The sequence below is a fragment of the Trichophyton verrucosum genome (assembly GCF_000151505.1).
Source record: "Trichophyton verrucosum HKI 0517 chromosome Unknown contig00005_32.r1.exp, whole genome shotgun sequence".
NCBI lineage: Eukaryota > Fungi > Ascomycota > Eurotiomycetes > Onygenales > Arthrodermataceae > Trichophyton > Trichophyton verrucosum.
Window position 1 is genome coordinate 32990 of NW_003315633.1, and position 11452 is coordinate 44441.

Genomic DNA, 11452 nt, shown 5'->3' on the forward strand with positions numbered 1-11452 from the left:
CGAAGCTTCCTTGAACTCAACTTCCGGCGCAAGCTTGGAAAGCTGTCTTCGGCAGATGGAAATACCTGCATCTTTGAGCTCCGGGTGATTGAGATACAAGTCGTATAATTAACGACCTCGACGTCTAGTAACCCCTAGCTATCCATTTGTTAAAAGATGTCGAGCATTGATGATATTTTCAAGGTAAATAATTACAGCTCCTTTTACCTACTAGGACGCGAGCTGACCAACTCATAGAAACCATCCCACCCCTCAAATATCAAACGAAAGCTCGAGCCGGCGCGAGATCCAAGTATGTTTAGGCACCTATATTGAATGCGCTTACCCTGGAATAAACTCGCTCGATCACTAATCAATATAATTGTGCAGCTGAGATATACAAGGCCGCGAAACTCGACGCCAACGGAGACACTATAAGAGGCAAAGAACCAACAGTTGAGGATGCGGAAGACGATGATGTCGCCGGCCCCGAACTTCCGCCAGACTTTGAAGAGGATATCCCGGATGACGAGGAGGGTAGATTTTTCGGAGGTGGTGTAACGAAGGACACCACCAATGCCCTTGACTACATTGACAAACATGAGAATGAAGGAGCTGCGGTAATTGAAGATTTGAAATACAGTTTGTGACTCGCAATAGCTAACTCCAGATTTAGCCCCAGGTTATTGACTCTGCATGGTTACGGCGCACTGCCCTGAATTTCGAAAAAAAGATATCGAAGAATGCCGAACTCCGGGTCAAATTTGAAAACGATCCGCAAAAGTAGTCACTTATCGTCCACCTGTACTCTTATATGGATGAACCATCTAACGGATTGGCTAGGTTCATGGCTTCCGAGGCCGATTTGGATGTTGAAATCAAAACCCTTTCAATCTTATCTGAGCATCCAAAGCTGTATAACGAATTTGCTGAACTTGGTTGCGCTGGTTCACTGGTTTCCTTGCTTACCCATGAGAATACGGATATTTCAATTGATGCGATAGAAATACTCGGTGAGCTCATTGACGAGGATGTGGAAGCCGAGGAAGATCAGTGGGATGCCATTGTAAACTCCATGGTAAGACAGACGTCTTGTTCTAACGCCCTATCTTATTAACTAACTATTTCAAGCTGGACGCGGATATACTTGAACTTTTATCACAAAATCTTGCACGATTAAATGAAGAAAATGAGGTAGACAGGTCCGGTATATACCATATACTAAGTATGCCGTTACATATCCCTGCAGATAACAACAGCCTTTCTAACACAACTAGATATCCTGGAGAGTTTGTCCTCGAGGCCATCCATCGCAGATCGGATTGGACAGGAGTCAGGCATCATGCCTTGGCTGCACGAGCGCATATCAAGGAAAGAGAAAAGGGTATCCCAAAATAAACAGTATTCTGCTGAGATGCTTGCTATACTGTTACAATCTTCGTCAAAAAATCGACTGCGATTCATCAGCCTAGAGGGAGTTGATACGTTGCTCCAGTTATTGAGCGTATATCGAAAGCTTGACCCCCAAAAAGATTCCGATGAAGAAGAGTATTTTGAGAATTTATTCGATTGTTTGACTTGTGTGGTAGATGAGGATGAAGGTAAAGACAAGTTTATTGAAGCGGAGGGGATTGAACTTGCACAAATTATGCTCCGCGAAGGCACGCTAAGTAAGCCACGAGCTTTACGTGTTCTGAATCATGCCCTTGGTGGACGAGGAGGTTTACGGGCATGTGAAAAGTTCGTTGAAGCCGGGTTGCTCAGAACGGCATTTGGCATGTTTATGAAGGTAACCTCCTTTCCGAAACCTCCTAAGAACTGCATAACTCTGACAACTGGTTGGTGCTTAGCAAGATAAATCGCTTACGGAACACCTTCTGGGAATATTCTCGTCATTGCTAAGGCTACTTCCTGGTGACACGTCTGGTAGAATTCGAACGTTAGCAAAGTTCGTGGAGAAAGACTATGAAAAGGTTACGAGATTAATCAAACTACGGCGAGAGTATAAGTCTAAACTCTCCGTTGTAGAACAAGATATCAGCCAAGAAAAGAGCAGTCTCAGTCAAGATGGTCTTGACGCTCTGGAAGGGGAATGGTTATCTCGCAGACTTGATGCCGGACTTTTCTCTCTACAGGTAAGATTTCTGCTCATTTGACAGATCTCCATATTCTTAAGCTTACTTACTTCCGTCCTTTAGACCATAGATGTAATCCTTGCGTGGCTTGTCGCTGAGGATGACGGTGCAAAAGCCAAAATTAAGTCGTTGATGGCTGACCAAGACGAAGACCTAGGTGTCATCCGCGGTACGCTCCAAGGTTAGTAAGGATTAAATGACATCCATCTAGTAGATCAAGCGGATAACTAATATTGAAAATAGAACAACTGAGCGGACTTGATGATTCTGAGACGGATTATCAGGACACTAGAGACATGCTAGACACGCTGATGAGCTTTTTATAACCATGCTCTCTGGTCTAGGCTGGCGCTTTTTCAATGTAGGATAGGCAGCACAAGGTAGATTAATTTCACTGTAAATATATTAGCTTCTAGCCCGGTTTGCATGGGATCCTCAAATATGATGGCTTCAGAAAGTCGGGGCCTGTAGAAAAACGACCGAACTAAGAGTAATCTTACATCAGCAGTTAGTAGACTGCAGCTATACATTTGCTACTTAAGACACAGGGCAGGAGAAGGGTTATATATAAGGACTTGGATAGACTAAACGTGACTATAGGTAGGTTTAAATGGAATAGCCGCCGGTGAATCACGGTCGGCGGTTGTCTGATTACATAATCGAAATTTAAATAATTCACGTGATATCACGTGATAAAAGCGCGTTTTGGGAGGCTTGGCCAGAGACGGGAATTTCAGTGGCGGCTCAACGACTGCCCGAGAGAGCTCCTTCACCTGCGCAATCCTCGAAGCAGTCACTCATACAACACCATATTTCACCCGGCGTGGCAGTGAGTGACTGGATTTATGTTGATGAGGACCGCTTTTACCTACTGTTGATATCTGGCTGCTCAGTTTAGATCCCTCTGGGGATCGGATTGCTGAACCTGTCGCGCGCACGGAATTTCTAATCGGCAACGCATCGCCATCATGGAGTATGCAGACGAATATGGGGACGATGTTTACTACGAGACGGAGGAGGGAATTACATCTGAAGACTGCTGGACGGTAATCTCGGCTTTTTTTGAGTCCAAGGGTTTGGTCTCTCAACAGCTAGATTCGTTCGATGAGTTTATTTCGACTACTATGCAGGAACTGGTGGAAGAGCAGGGCCAAGTTACACTCGATCAAACAGTACCTCCCAGTGACGATGAACCCGACCCCGTTGTTTTACGCCGTTATGAGCTTAAATTTGGTACCGTTATGTTGGCTCGACCTTCTATGACGGAAGGAGATGGCGCGACCAGTATCATGTTGCCGCAGGAAGCCCGTCTACGAAATCTCACTTATGCCAGCCCTCTCTATCTTGGTATCTCGAAGAAGATTATGGAAGGCCGGGAACGTCTACTATCGGAACGAGACGAAGAAGAAGAAGAAATTGAAGAAAAAGGTGATGAAGAAAGACGGAATCGTGGAACATATTTACACTGGGAACGCAAGCCAACCATGGAGGACGAAGCGGAAGAGGAAAACATTTTCATTGGGAAGATGCCCATCATGCTCAAATCGAAATACTGCATTCTCAAAGACCTTGGTGAGCAAGCGCTCTACAACTGGAATGAGTGCCCGTATGATTCGGGCGGTTATTTCGTCATCAACGGAAGTGAGAAAGTTTTGATTGCGCAAGAACGCAGTGCTGGAAACATTGTACAAGTCTTCAAGAAAGCTCCTCCAAGCCCAACTCCCTACGTCGCCGAAATCCGAAGTGCGGTTGAAAAGGGTTCCAGAATCCTCTCTCAGCTCTCCATCAAGCTTTTCTCCAAAGGAGACAGTGCCAAGGGTGGATTTGGTCCAACAATTAGATCGACACTTCCTTATATCAAGACCGATATCCCGATCGTCGTCGTATTCCGCGCGCTTGGTGTGGTGTCTGACGAGGATATCTTGAACCATATTTGCTACGATCGAAATGACACACCTATGTTGGAAATGCTCAAGCCCTGTATTGAAGAGGGTTTCGTTATTCAGGACCGTGAAGTTGCCCTCGACTTCATAAGTAAGAGAGGATCCTCACCAATGAGCATGAACCAAGAGAAGCGAGTACGATATGCCAGAGACATCATTCAAAAAGAATTCCTACCTCATATCTCGCAGAGCGAAGGTAGCGAAACTCGAAAAGCCTTCTTTTTAGGCTACATGGTCCACCGCCTGCTTCAATGTGCGCTCGGACGCCGGGATGTAGATGACCGAGATCATTTTGGAAAGAAACGACTTGATTTGGCTGGACCTTTGCTAGCGAACCTGTTCAGAGTTCTATTTATGAGACTCACCAAGGACCTTTACAAATATGTCCAGAGGTGTGTTGAAACTGGTAGACAACTTTACCTGAACATTGGTGTCAAGGCTAGCACCCTTACAGGCGGTCTTAAATATGCGCTTGCTACAGGAAACTGGGGTGAGCAGAAGAAGGCTGCCAGCTCAAAGGCTGGTGTCTCACAGGTTCTTAACCGCTACACATACGCCTCTACACTTTCCCATCTTCGACGAACAAACACACCTATTGGCAGAGATGGTAAAATTGCCAAACCTCGCCAGCTTCATAATACCCACTGGGGTCTTGTTTGCCCTGCTGAAACACCTGAAGGACAGGCTTGTGGTCTTGTCAAGAATTTAGCTCTCATGTGTTGCATTACTGTCGGTACCCCAAGCGAGCCTATTATCGACTTCATGATTCAGCGAAACATGGAAGTCCTAGAAGAATTCGAACCCCAAGTCTCGCCTAATTCTACAAAGGTATTTGTGAACGGTGTGTGGGTGGGTGTACACAGAGACCCGGCACATCTCGTGGGAACAGTCCAGTCACTAAGACGGCGAAACATGATTTCTCATGAGGTCAGTTTGGTTTGGGATATTCGAGATCGCGAGTTCAAAATATTCACCGATGCCGGGCGTGTATGCCGACCTCTCTTTGTAGTTGACAACGATCCAAAGAGCGAGAACAGCGGGTCTCTTGTTCTTGTAAAAGAACATATCCATAAACTTGAAGCAGACAAAGAACTTCCGCCAGATCTTGACCCAGAAGAGCGAAGAGAGAGACATTTCGGCTGGGATGGTCTGGTCAAATCTGGAGTCATTGAATATGTCGATGCGGAAGAAGAAGAGACAATCATGATCGTCATGACCCCTGAAGACTTAGAAGCATCGAAGCAATACCAAGCCGGCTATGGCATGCCTGAGGAGGATACGACGGACCGTAACCGGCGTGTGAAGTCGAATCTCAGCCAAAAGGCTCACACTTGGACTCATTGTGAGATTCACCCGAGTATGATATTAGGCATTTGTGCCAGTATCATTCCTTTCCCCGACCATAACCAATCTCCACGTAATACATATCAATCTGCTATGGGTAAACAAGCCATGGGTGTTTTCCTCACGAACTTCGAGCAGCGTATGGAGACAATGGCGAACATTCTCTATTATCCACAGAAACCTCTTGCAACGACTCGATCCATGGAGTTCCTCAAGTTCCGTGAACTTCCTGCAGGGCAGAACGCTATTGTGGCTATAGCATGTTACTCCGGCTATAACCAAGAAGATTCTGTCATCATGAACCAAAGCAGTATCGATCGAGGATTATTCCGAAGTTTGTTCTACCGAACATACACTGATTCTGAGAAGATGATCGGGTTGACAGTCGTTGAGCGATTTGAGAAACCAATGAGATCTGATACTCTCAGGATGAAACATGGAACGTACGACAAAGTGGACGACGATGGCATTGTGTCGCCCGGAGTTCGTGTGTCCGGTGAAGATATCATAATTGGGAAGACCTCACCTTTAGCACCCGAGGCTGAAGAGCTTGGTCAGCGAACGAAACAACATACAAAATTGGATGTGTCAACTCCTCTTAGAAGCACGGAGAGTGGTATCGTCGATCAGGTCCTTGTGTCCACAAGTAACGATGACCTGAAATTTGTGAAGGTGCGGATGCGGACCACAAAGATACCCCAAATTGGCGACAAGTTCGCTTCTCGACACGGTCAAAAAGGTACCATTGGTATCACATACCGGCACGAGGATATGCCATTCACTAGAGAAGGCGTCACCCCTGATTTGATTATCAACCCCCACGCCATTCCATCTCGTATGACAATCGCCCATTTGATCGAGTGTCAGCTGAGTAAGGTTTCGTCTCTGCGTGGATATGAAGGTGATGCTACTCCTTTTACCGACGTTACTGTTGACTCAGTATCCAGTTTGCTTCGTGAGCATGGGTATCAATCACGTGGATTTGAGGTGATGTACAACGGGCACACGGGAAGAAAGCTGGTTGCTCAAGTATTCCTGGGTCCTACATACTATCAGCGTTTGCGACACATGGTGGATGACAAGATTCACGCCCGTGCCCGTGGCCCAACACAGATTTTAACTCGACAGCCAGTGGAAGGTCGTGCTAGAGATGGTGGCTTGCGATTCGGAGAGATGGAACGTGATTGTATGATTGCGCATGGAGCCAGTTCGTTTTTGAAGGAGAGATTATTCGATGTATCTGACCCATTCCGAGTACACATCTGTGAAATTTGCGGATTGATGACACCTATTGCGTGAGTTTCCCTAATCCTTTGCACCGTACAATTAGCAACAATAAACGCTACAAGAACTGGCTAACATGAATTAAACCACACAGCAAGGTTAAGAAGGGCGACTTTGAGTGCCGAGCTTGCAGAAACAAGAACAAGATTTCACAGGTGCATATACCATATGCCGCCAAGCTCTTATTCCAGGAATTAGCGTCCATGAATATTGCGGCGCGTATGTACACCAAACGATCCGGTGTGTCGATTCGATAAGACAACATTTTACTTTTCAGAAAAAGCCACTTCTCTCCTCGTTGTGTTCTCTCGACAACCATCGGTACTTCCTCCTCACCATGGCACTGCGGGCATCCGGGCCTCGCTTTCCTTACCGACATGACCCTTTTCTTCTCGTCTTTGTCTTACACAAACCGACTTTCCCCCCTTTTTGTTCTTCCGTTTCCTAGGCATGTGCCTGCTCAACCACTTCAATAACACCTTTCTCATGGCATGGCCCTGCGAATTTCCATTAATCTGTCTTGCAATCAATAGTTCTACTGCTTGGATGGAAAAAGATAGGCGCAAGTTCTTGAAAAAATACAAACAGGCATTGTTTTTGTTACTAGTTATTTGGTGAACAAATCAGACTCAATAAGAATTTCACAAGAGTTTCTATGATATACCCACTCGCACCGGAGCTCTTCTGATCCTTAGGCATTAAGTTCTTGGGTTTGATCACAGCTTGAAGATATATTTACCTCGCCCCTCTCGAGAAACCCGACAGCCACCAGTCACGTGAGCCTCTTTAGCAATCTATCCGTAACTAGCTGGTATCTCCTAGTCGGTGATTAAATTCCAGTTCGTTTCAACGTGTCTATCATCACGTTGTCTGTTAATCACGGAATCAGCAAACAAGTCTACTTGAAAAGAAGTGAGATTTTGCCCATAGGGATATTCTCTTCCTTCCATGTTTGTAGACCGTACCATGTGAAAATACCCCGGGCATGGATATCTCTCCCGTGCACTCTTCTCTTCTGCATGATGTGCCGCACTGCAATGCAGGTAGTATCATTCCATCCTTCCATTCACGCTAAGGATAGAATTGGTTACGATGAATTGCCGCGGGCGAGAGGAACCCCCGAAGTTTCGCTTGTATGGTTATGAAGCAAATCTAGCTGCAGTGAACAGTTCACTTCAGTTCACTCCACCAGTTTATAATGACTAAGAATGCTTTCGGGGATTACGACATCGACTTTCGGGTAAAAAGATGATCATCAGGCATCTAATTGAGATCCCTTGGAATAAATACCAGGCCCTTTCACTATGTTATACCGGGGTAAACTATTTCGCTCTTACCACGAGAAAGATAGCAGGGGAATGTAACAATACACGGGGGAGGACCAATAGCCAAGTGCTTGAACAGGCCCCTTCATGGTGCAAGAAATACCGGTGAATACAGTCAGAAACCGTTACCAAGGAACAGAAACAATATCAGTTGGTACACGGCTCCAACCGAGCATTCGTGTGACTGGCAGAAAACAAGGAACGGGCTCATGGACCATGGAGTCCCTCTGATGAATTGTTCGATTGACGGGTGGAGCTGTCGATTTCGGTGTTGGATCGATTGACAGGCTCAAGAAATTTGGGGGCCAAATCGGCGATTGGCTCCTCTCCAAGGCGAATGCAAAATGAATGGTCTTCCTAGAGGCACAACGCTTCTGACTTCGATATCCACACTCCGATTCCCGTCTCCATTCTGTTTATGTACGGGTTCCGCCACTCCGTTAAGTTTGAGATACGTATTCAACTATCTGTTATGCACCCAAGATGGGCTCATGACCAGCCAAACGATTAAGTTTAGATACCAATCGATGGGACATTGCCTCCATATGTTGTCAGAGGGGGTTGGCTCTACCTGGCTAGCAGATAATTATACGAACGGCTCTCGCTTCCTCTGCAGACCGAGAATGGCCTCTAGCGGAACGAAGCTATACTTCATTTCAGAGCGCTCTCTACGGAGTATATGCGCAAAGACGGCATGGATTGAAAACGAACGGACAGGTGACTGTACCAAACTGGGGAGGCTGCACAGGCGGGAGAGTCTGTCTTGCGAACCTTCTTCATGAAGACGTGGTATAGGATTATGAATAATAATTGATCCTACAGGGAAATGGCTCGACATCGATCAGCGTACAAACAATATATTATTCCCTGGGTTATACCTTGCAGCAACAACACGGGCATCTCTTGACTCTCAAGGTGGCGGGCCTGAATATGATTTTATGCAGCAGAACTTGAGCTATACCGTGTTTGGAGCCGCAGTGCAGCCCAGTGAGATATTATTTTCCTGATCTAACTCTGCCACCAATGGCAGACATAGACCCTGACCCTGTTATCCTGCACTCTTCCACCCAGCTGATCAATAAAAATGGCTGGCAGCCCATGCCGACAGGGAAGTACCAGGACACATGCTTGGGTACATTCGTTGTAAATGCACTAGCCCACCACAACAAACTTCAAAGGGATCAAGGAGACGATAAGGGCATGCAGGAATGCAAGCTCCAGCTCCCCCGGCGGTTCCGTTATTGAGAGCTCTTCAGCAGTTTTTATAATCCAAGCTACCTGTTCCGCTACTCGCTGCGAGGGTGAAAGGGGCGACCCTGGCCCTGTTGCATTATTGGAGCAAAGCAACCGTTAGGATGGTCCTTCAGGTTGGGTCAGCCGCTGTTAGATGTATCAGCAACAAGCCTAAAGTGCGTGACGGGGACGTGGCAGGCGAAGGACGGCACAGAGCCAACATGGGGTGTGTTGGTGTGTTCACTCCGTGTGGTGTGTGGTTTGTGTCTGTTGCGTCCACCGCAGGTACTCCACCACCAGATCTCTGCGGCAAGGTACCTGCCCCTCTCGTGCTACTAAAAATACAACCGGCATTGACCGCCGAGCACGCTCATTGGCTGCATGCAGTGTTATGCAGTGTGATGGGACCCACAGCGCCTGATCAGGATTAGTGCCAGAGCACGATCCTCGCTTGGACGGCCTCTGGTTGGTTAATCATTTCTCCACCTGCCGGGACCCACAAACAAACAGCCAATAAACGGTCGCCTCTACCCGCCGTCTATTCTTAGGGCCCCACCCGCACCCTGCCCACCGCCCGGGCCTTGTCGCCTGCCTCGCTCGAACTTCCCTTCCCGCCTGCAAAAGATATAAACACCGTCCAACACCGCGCTCAGTTCTGCTTCTCTCTCCTCCTCTTCTCTTCCTTTCTTCTCTCTTCGTCCCCCATCCCCTTAATTCTGTTCTCCTTTCGTCCTCGAGCTATTCCTATATTAAGAGAATTCTATAGAGCCGGTCTCTTCTCCTGCATAATATTTTTATACCCCCCCTTTTGTGCACTCTTAATATACAACCTCACCCGTTATCTACTTCGTTGTCGCTGGTCCGGCAATTTGAATTGATTTCGCTAATAGCTCGTGTGACTTTTTCAAACAACCCTTCATCTACATTCTTCGTTCTACGCACATTTGTTTCAACTGCTTTTGACTTGACGCCTTAAGGAAGCTCTGGTTAGCTACCTCCGTCCATTCAACGACTCAAACGTGCCGAATACTTTCAACTATCCATTTTATAATATTTAATAATTTTTGACCAACCAATCCGCCCTTTAATTTACTACCCCCGATTGTCCTCTTATCCGGAATAAAAGGATATCAAACTTCGAAGAATAAACCGCCTTAAAAAATTACACAAAAAAAAACACAGAACACTCTCAACAAAGCATCATGTCTTCCACTGCCATCCAGCTCAATTTCTCCCTTCGCACCTCCTCCAATGTGAAGACCGTCCATCTTTTGGGCTCCTGGGACAACTATGCCGGCCAGCTTCCCCTTTCCTCCAAGTCCAAGCCCGGCTCGTGGCAGGGAGCGTTCCGCTTCCAGACTACCATGCTTCACCCCGGTTCTCGCTACTGGTACTACTACATCATGGATGGCTACCATGTCTCCCATGATCCCGCAGCTGAGTTCACCGTTGAGCCAACCACCGGACGCAAGTTGAACATCCTCGATGTTCCACGTACACCCTCCGCCAAGTCAGCTCCCACCTCCAAGCCTCGCCGCGACAGCGTTGATGTGCCAGTCGGACGTGCTCTGTCCCCATCCAGAATCTTGCACCCACGTCCCTCTAAGCCATACGCCTCGCGCCAGATCCGAGAAGCCAACTACCAGGATCTGCCAACCGTCGATGCACTGACCGCGAGATTCAGGGCCACTGATCTATCAGACGACGACTCCGACATCTCTTCATCCCCACCATCGTCCTCGGGATCTTCCCTCTCTTCCCGCTCCAACAACACCTCTCCTTCTTCCGTCTCTTCATTCAGCGACCTTGATTCAGCATGCAGTTGTCAAAGATTCGGAATCACCCGCAGCGGAGAGAAGGTCAAGATCGACTGTGGTGGTCGCCGATGTGGCTACAACACCCTGTCCGACTCCTCTGATGACTCTGACGAGGCATGCAGCTCTGACGAAGAATACAAGCATGTCCGCACCCAGCTTCGCCGCCAGAACATCGCCGTCCGCAGGTAAATGGCCCTCTCAATGCTATACGCAAAAGGGGACGAGGTGTCTTGTCAAGCATCTTCACACCTGTGATAGGAAATGATGGATGAGAAGCCATTTTCTATTCAATTTTCATCTTCTTCAACGCAATTTGCTTTCGTGTCACTCTCTTTGACGTCGTCTTGTCACCTTAACCCGACTATTCACCTTTATCATTCCCTATTGGGCTC

At 47.2% G+C, this 11452-nt stretch overlaps 3 protein-coding genes across 3 annotated transcripts; all 3 read left to right on the forward strand.

Moving 5' to 3' along the window:
• Positions 1-156: 156 nt before the first annotated feature.
• TRV_00101 (uncharacterized protein) lies at positions 157-2135 on the forward strand (the record flags this gene model as incomplete). Its single annotated transcript, XM_003025684.1, has 6 exons — positions 157-183; positions 238-292; positions 370-599; positions 767-1057; positions 1229-1768; positions 1830-2135. 6 exons carry the CDS (start codon positions 157-159, stop codon positions 2133-2135), a joined length of 1449 nt encoding a protein of 482 aa, XP_003025730.1.
• A 947-nt stretch (positions 2136-3082) lies between these two features.
• On the forward strand, positions 3083-6700 carry TRV_00102 (DNA-directed RNA polymerase II subunit RPB2; the record flags this gene model as incomplete). The annotated part of the gene is made up of 1 exon (XM_003025685.1): positions 3083-6700. The coding sequence occupies one exon, from the start codon at positions 3083-3085 to the stop codon at positions 6698-6700; it is 3618 nt and encodes a 1205-aa protein (XP_003025731.1).
• Positions 6701-10445: 3745 nt separating this feature from the next.
• Positions 10446-11249, forward strand: TRV_00103 (uncharacterized protein; the record flags this gene model as incomplete). Its single annotated transcript, XM_003025686.1, has 1 exon — positions 10446-11249. One exon carries the CDS (start codon positions 10446-10448, stop codon positions 11247-11249), a length of 804 nt encoding a protein of 267 aa, XP_003025732.1.
• Between the last annotated feature and the right edge of the window lie 203 nt (positions 11250-11452).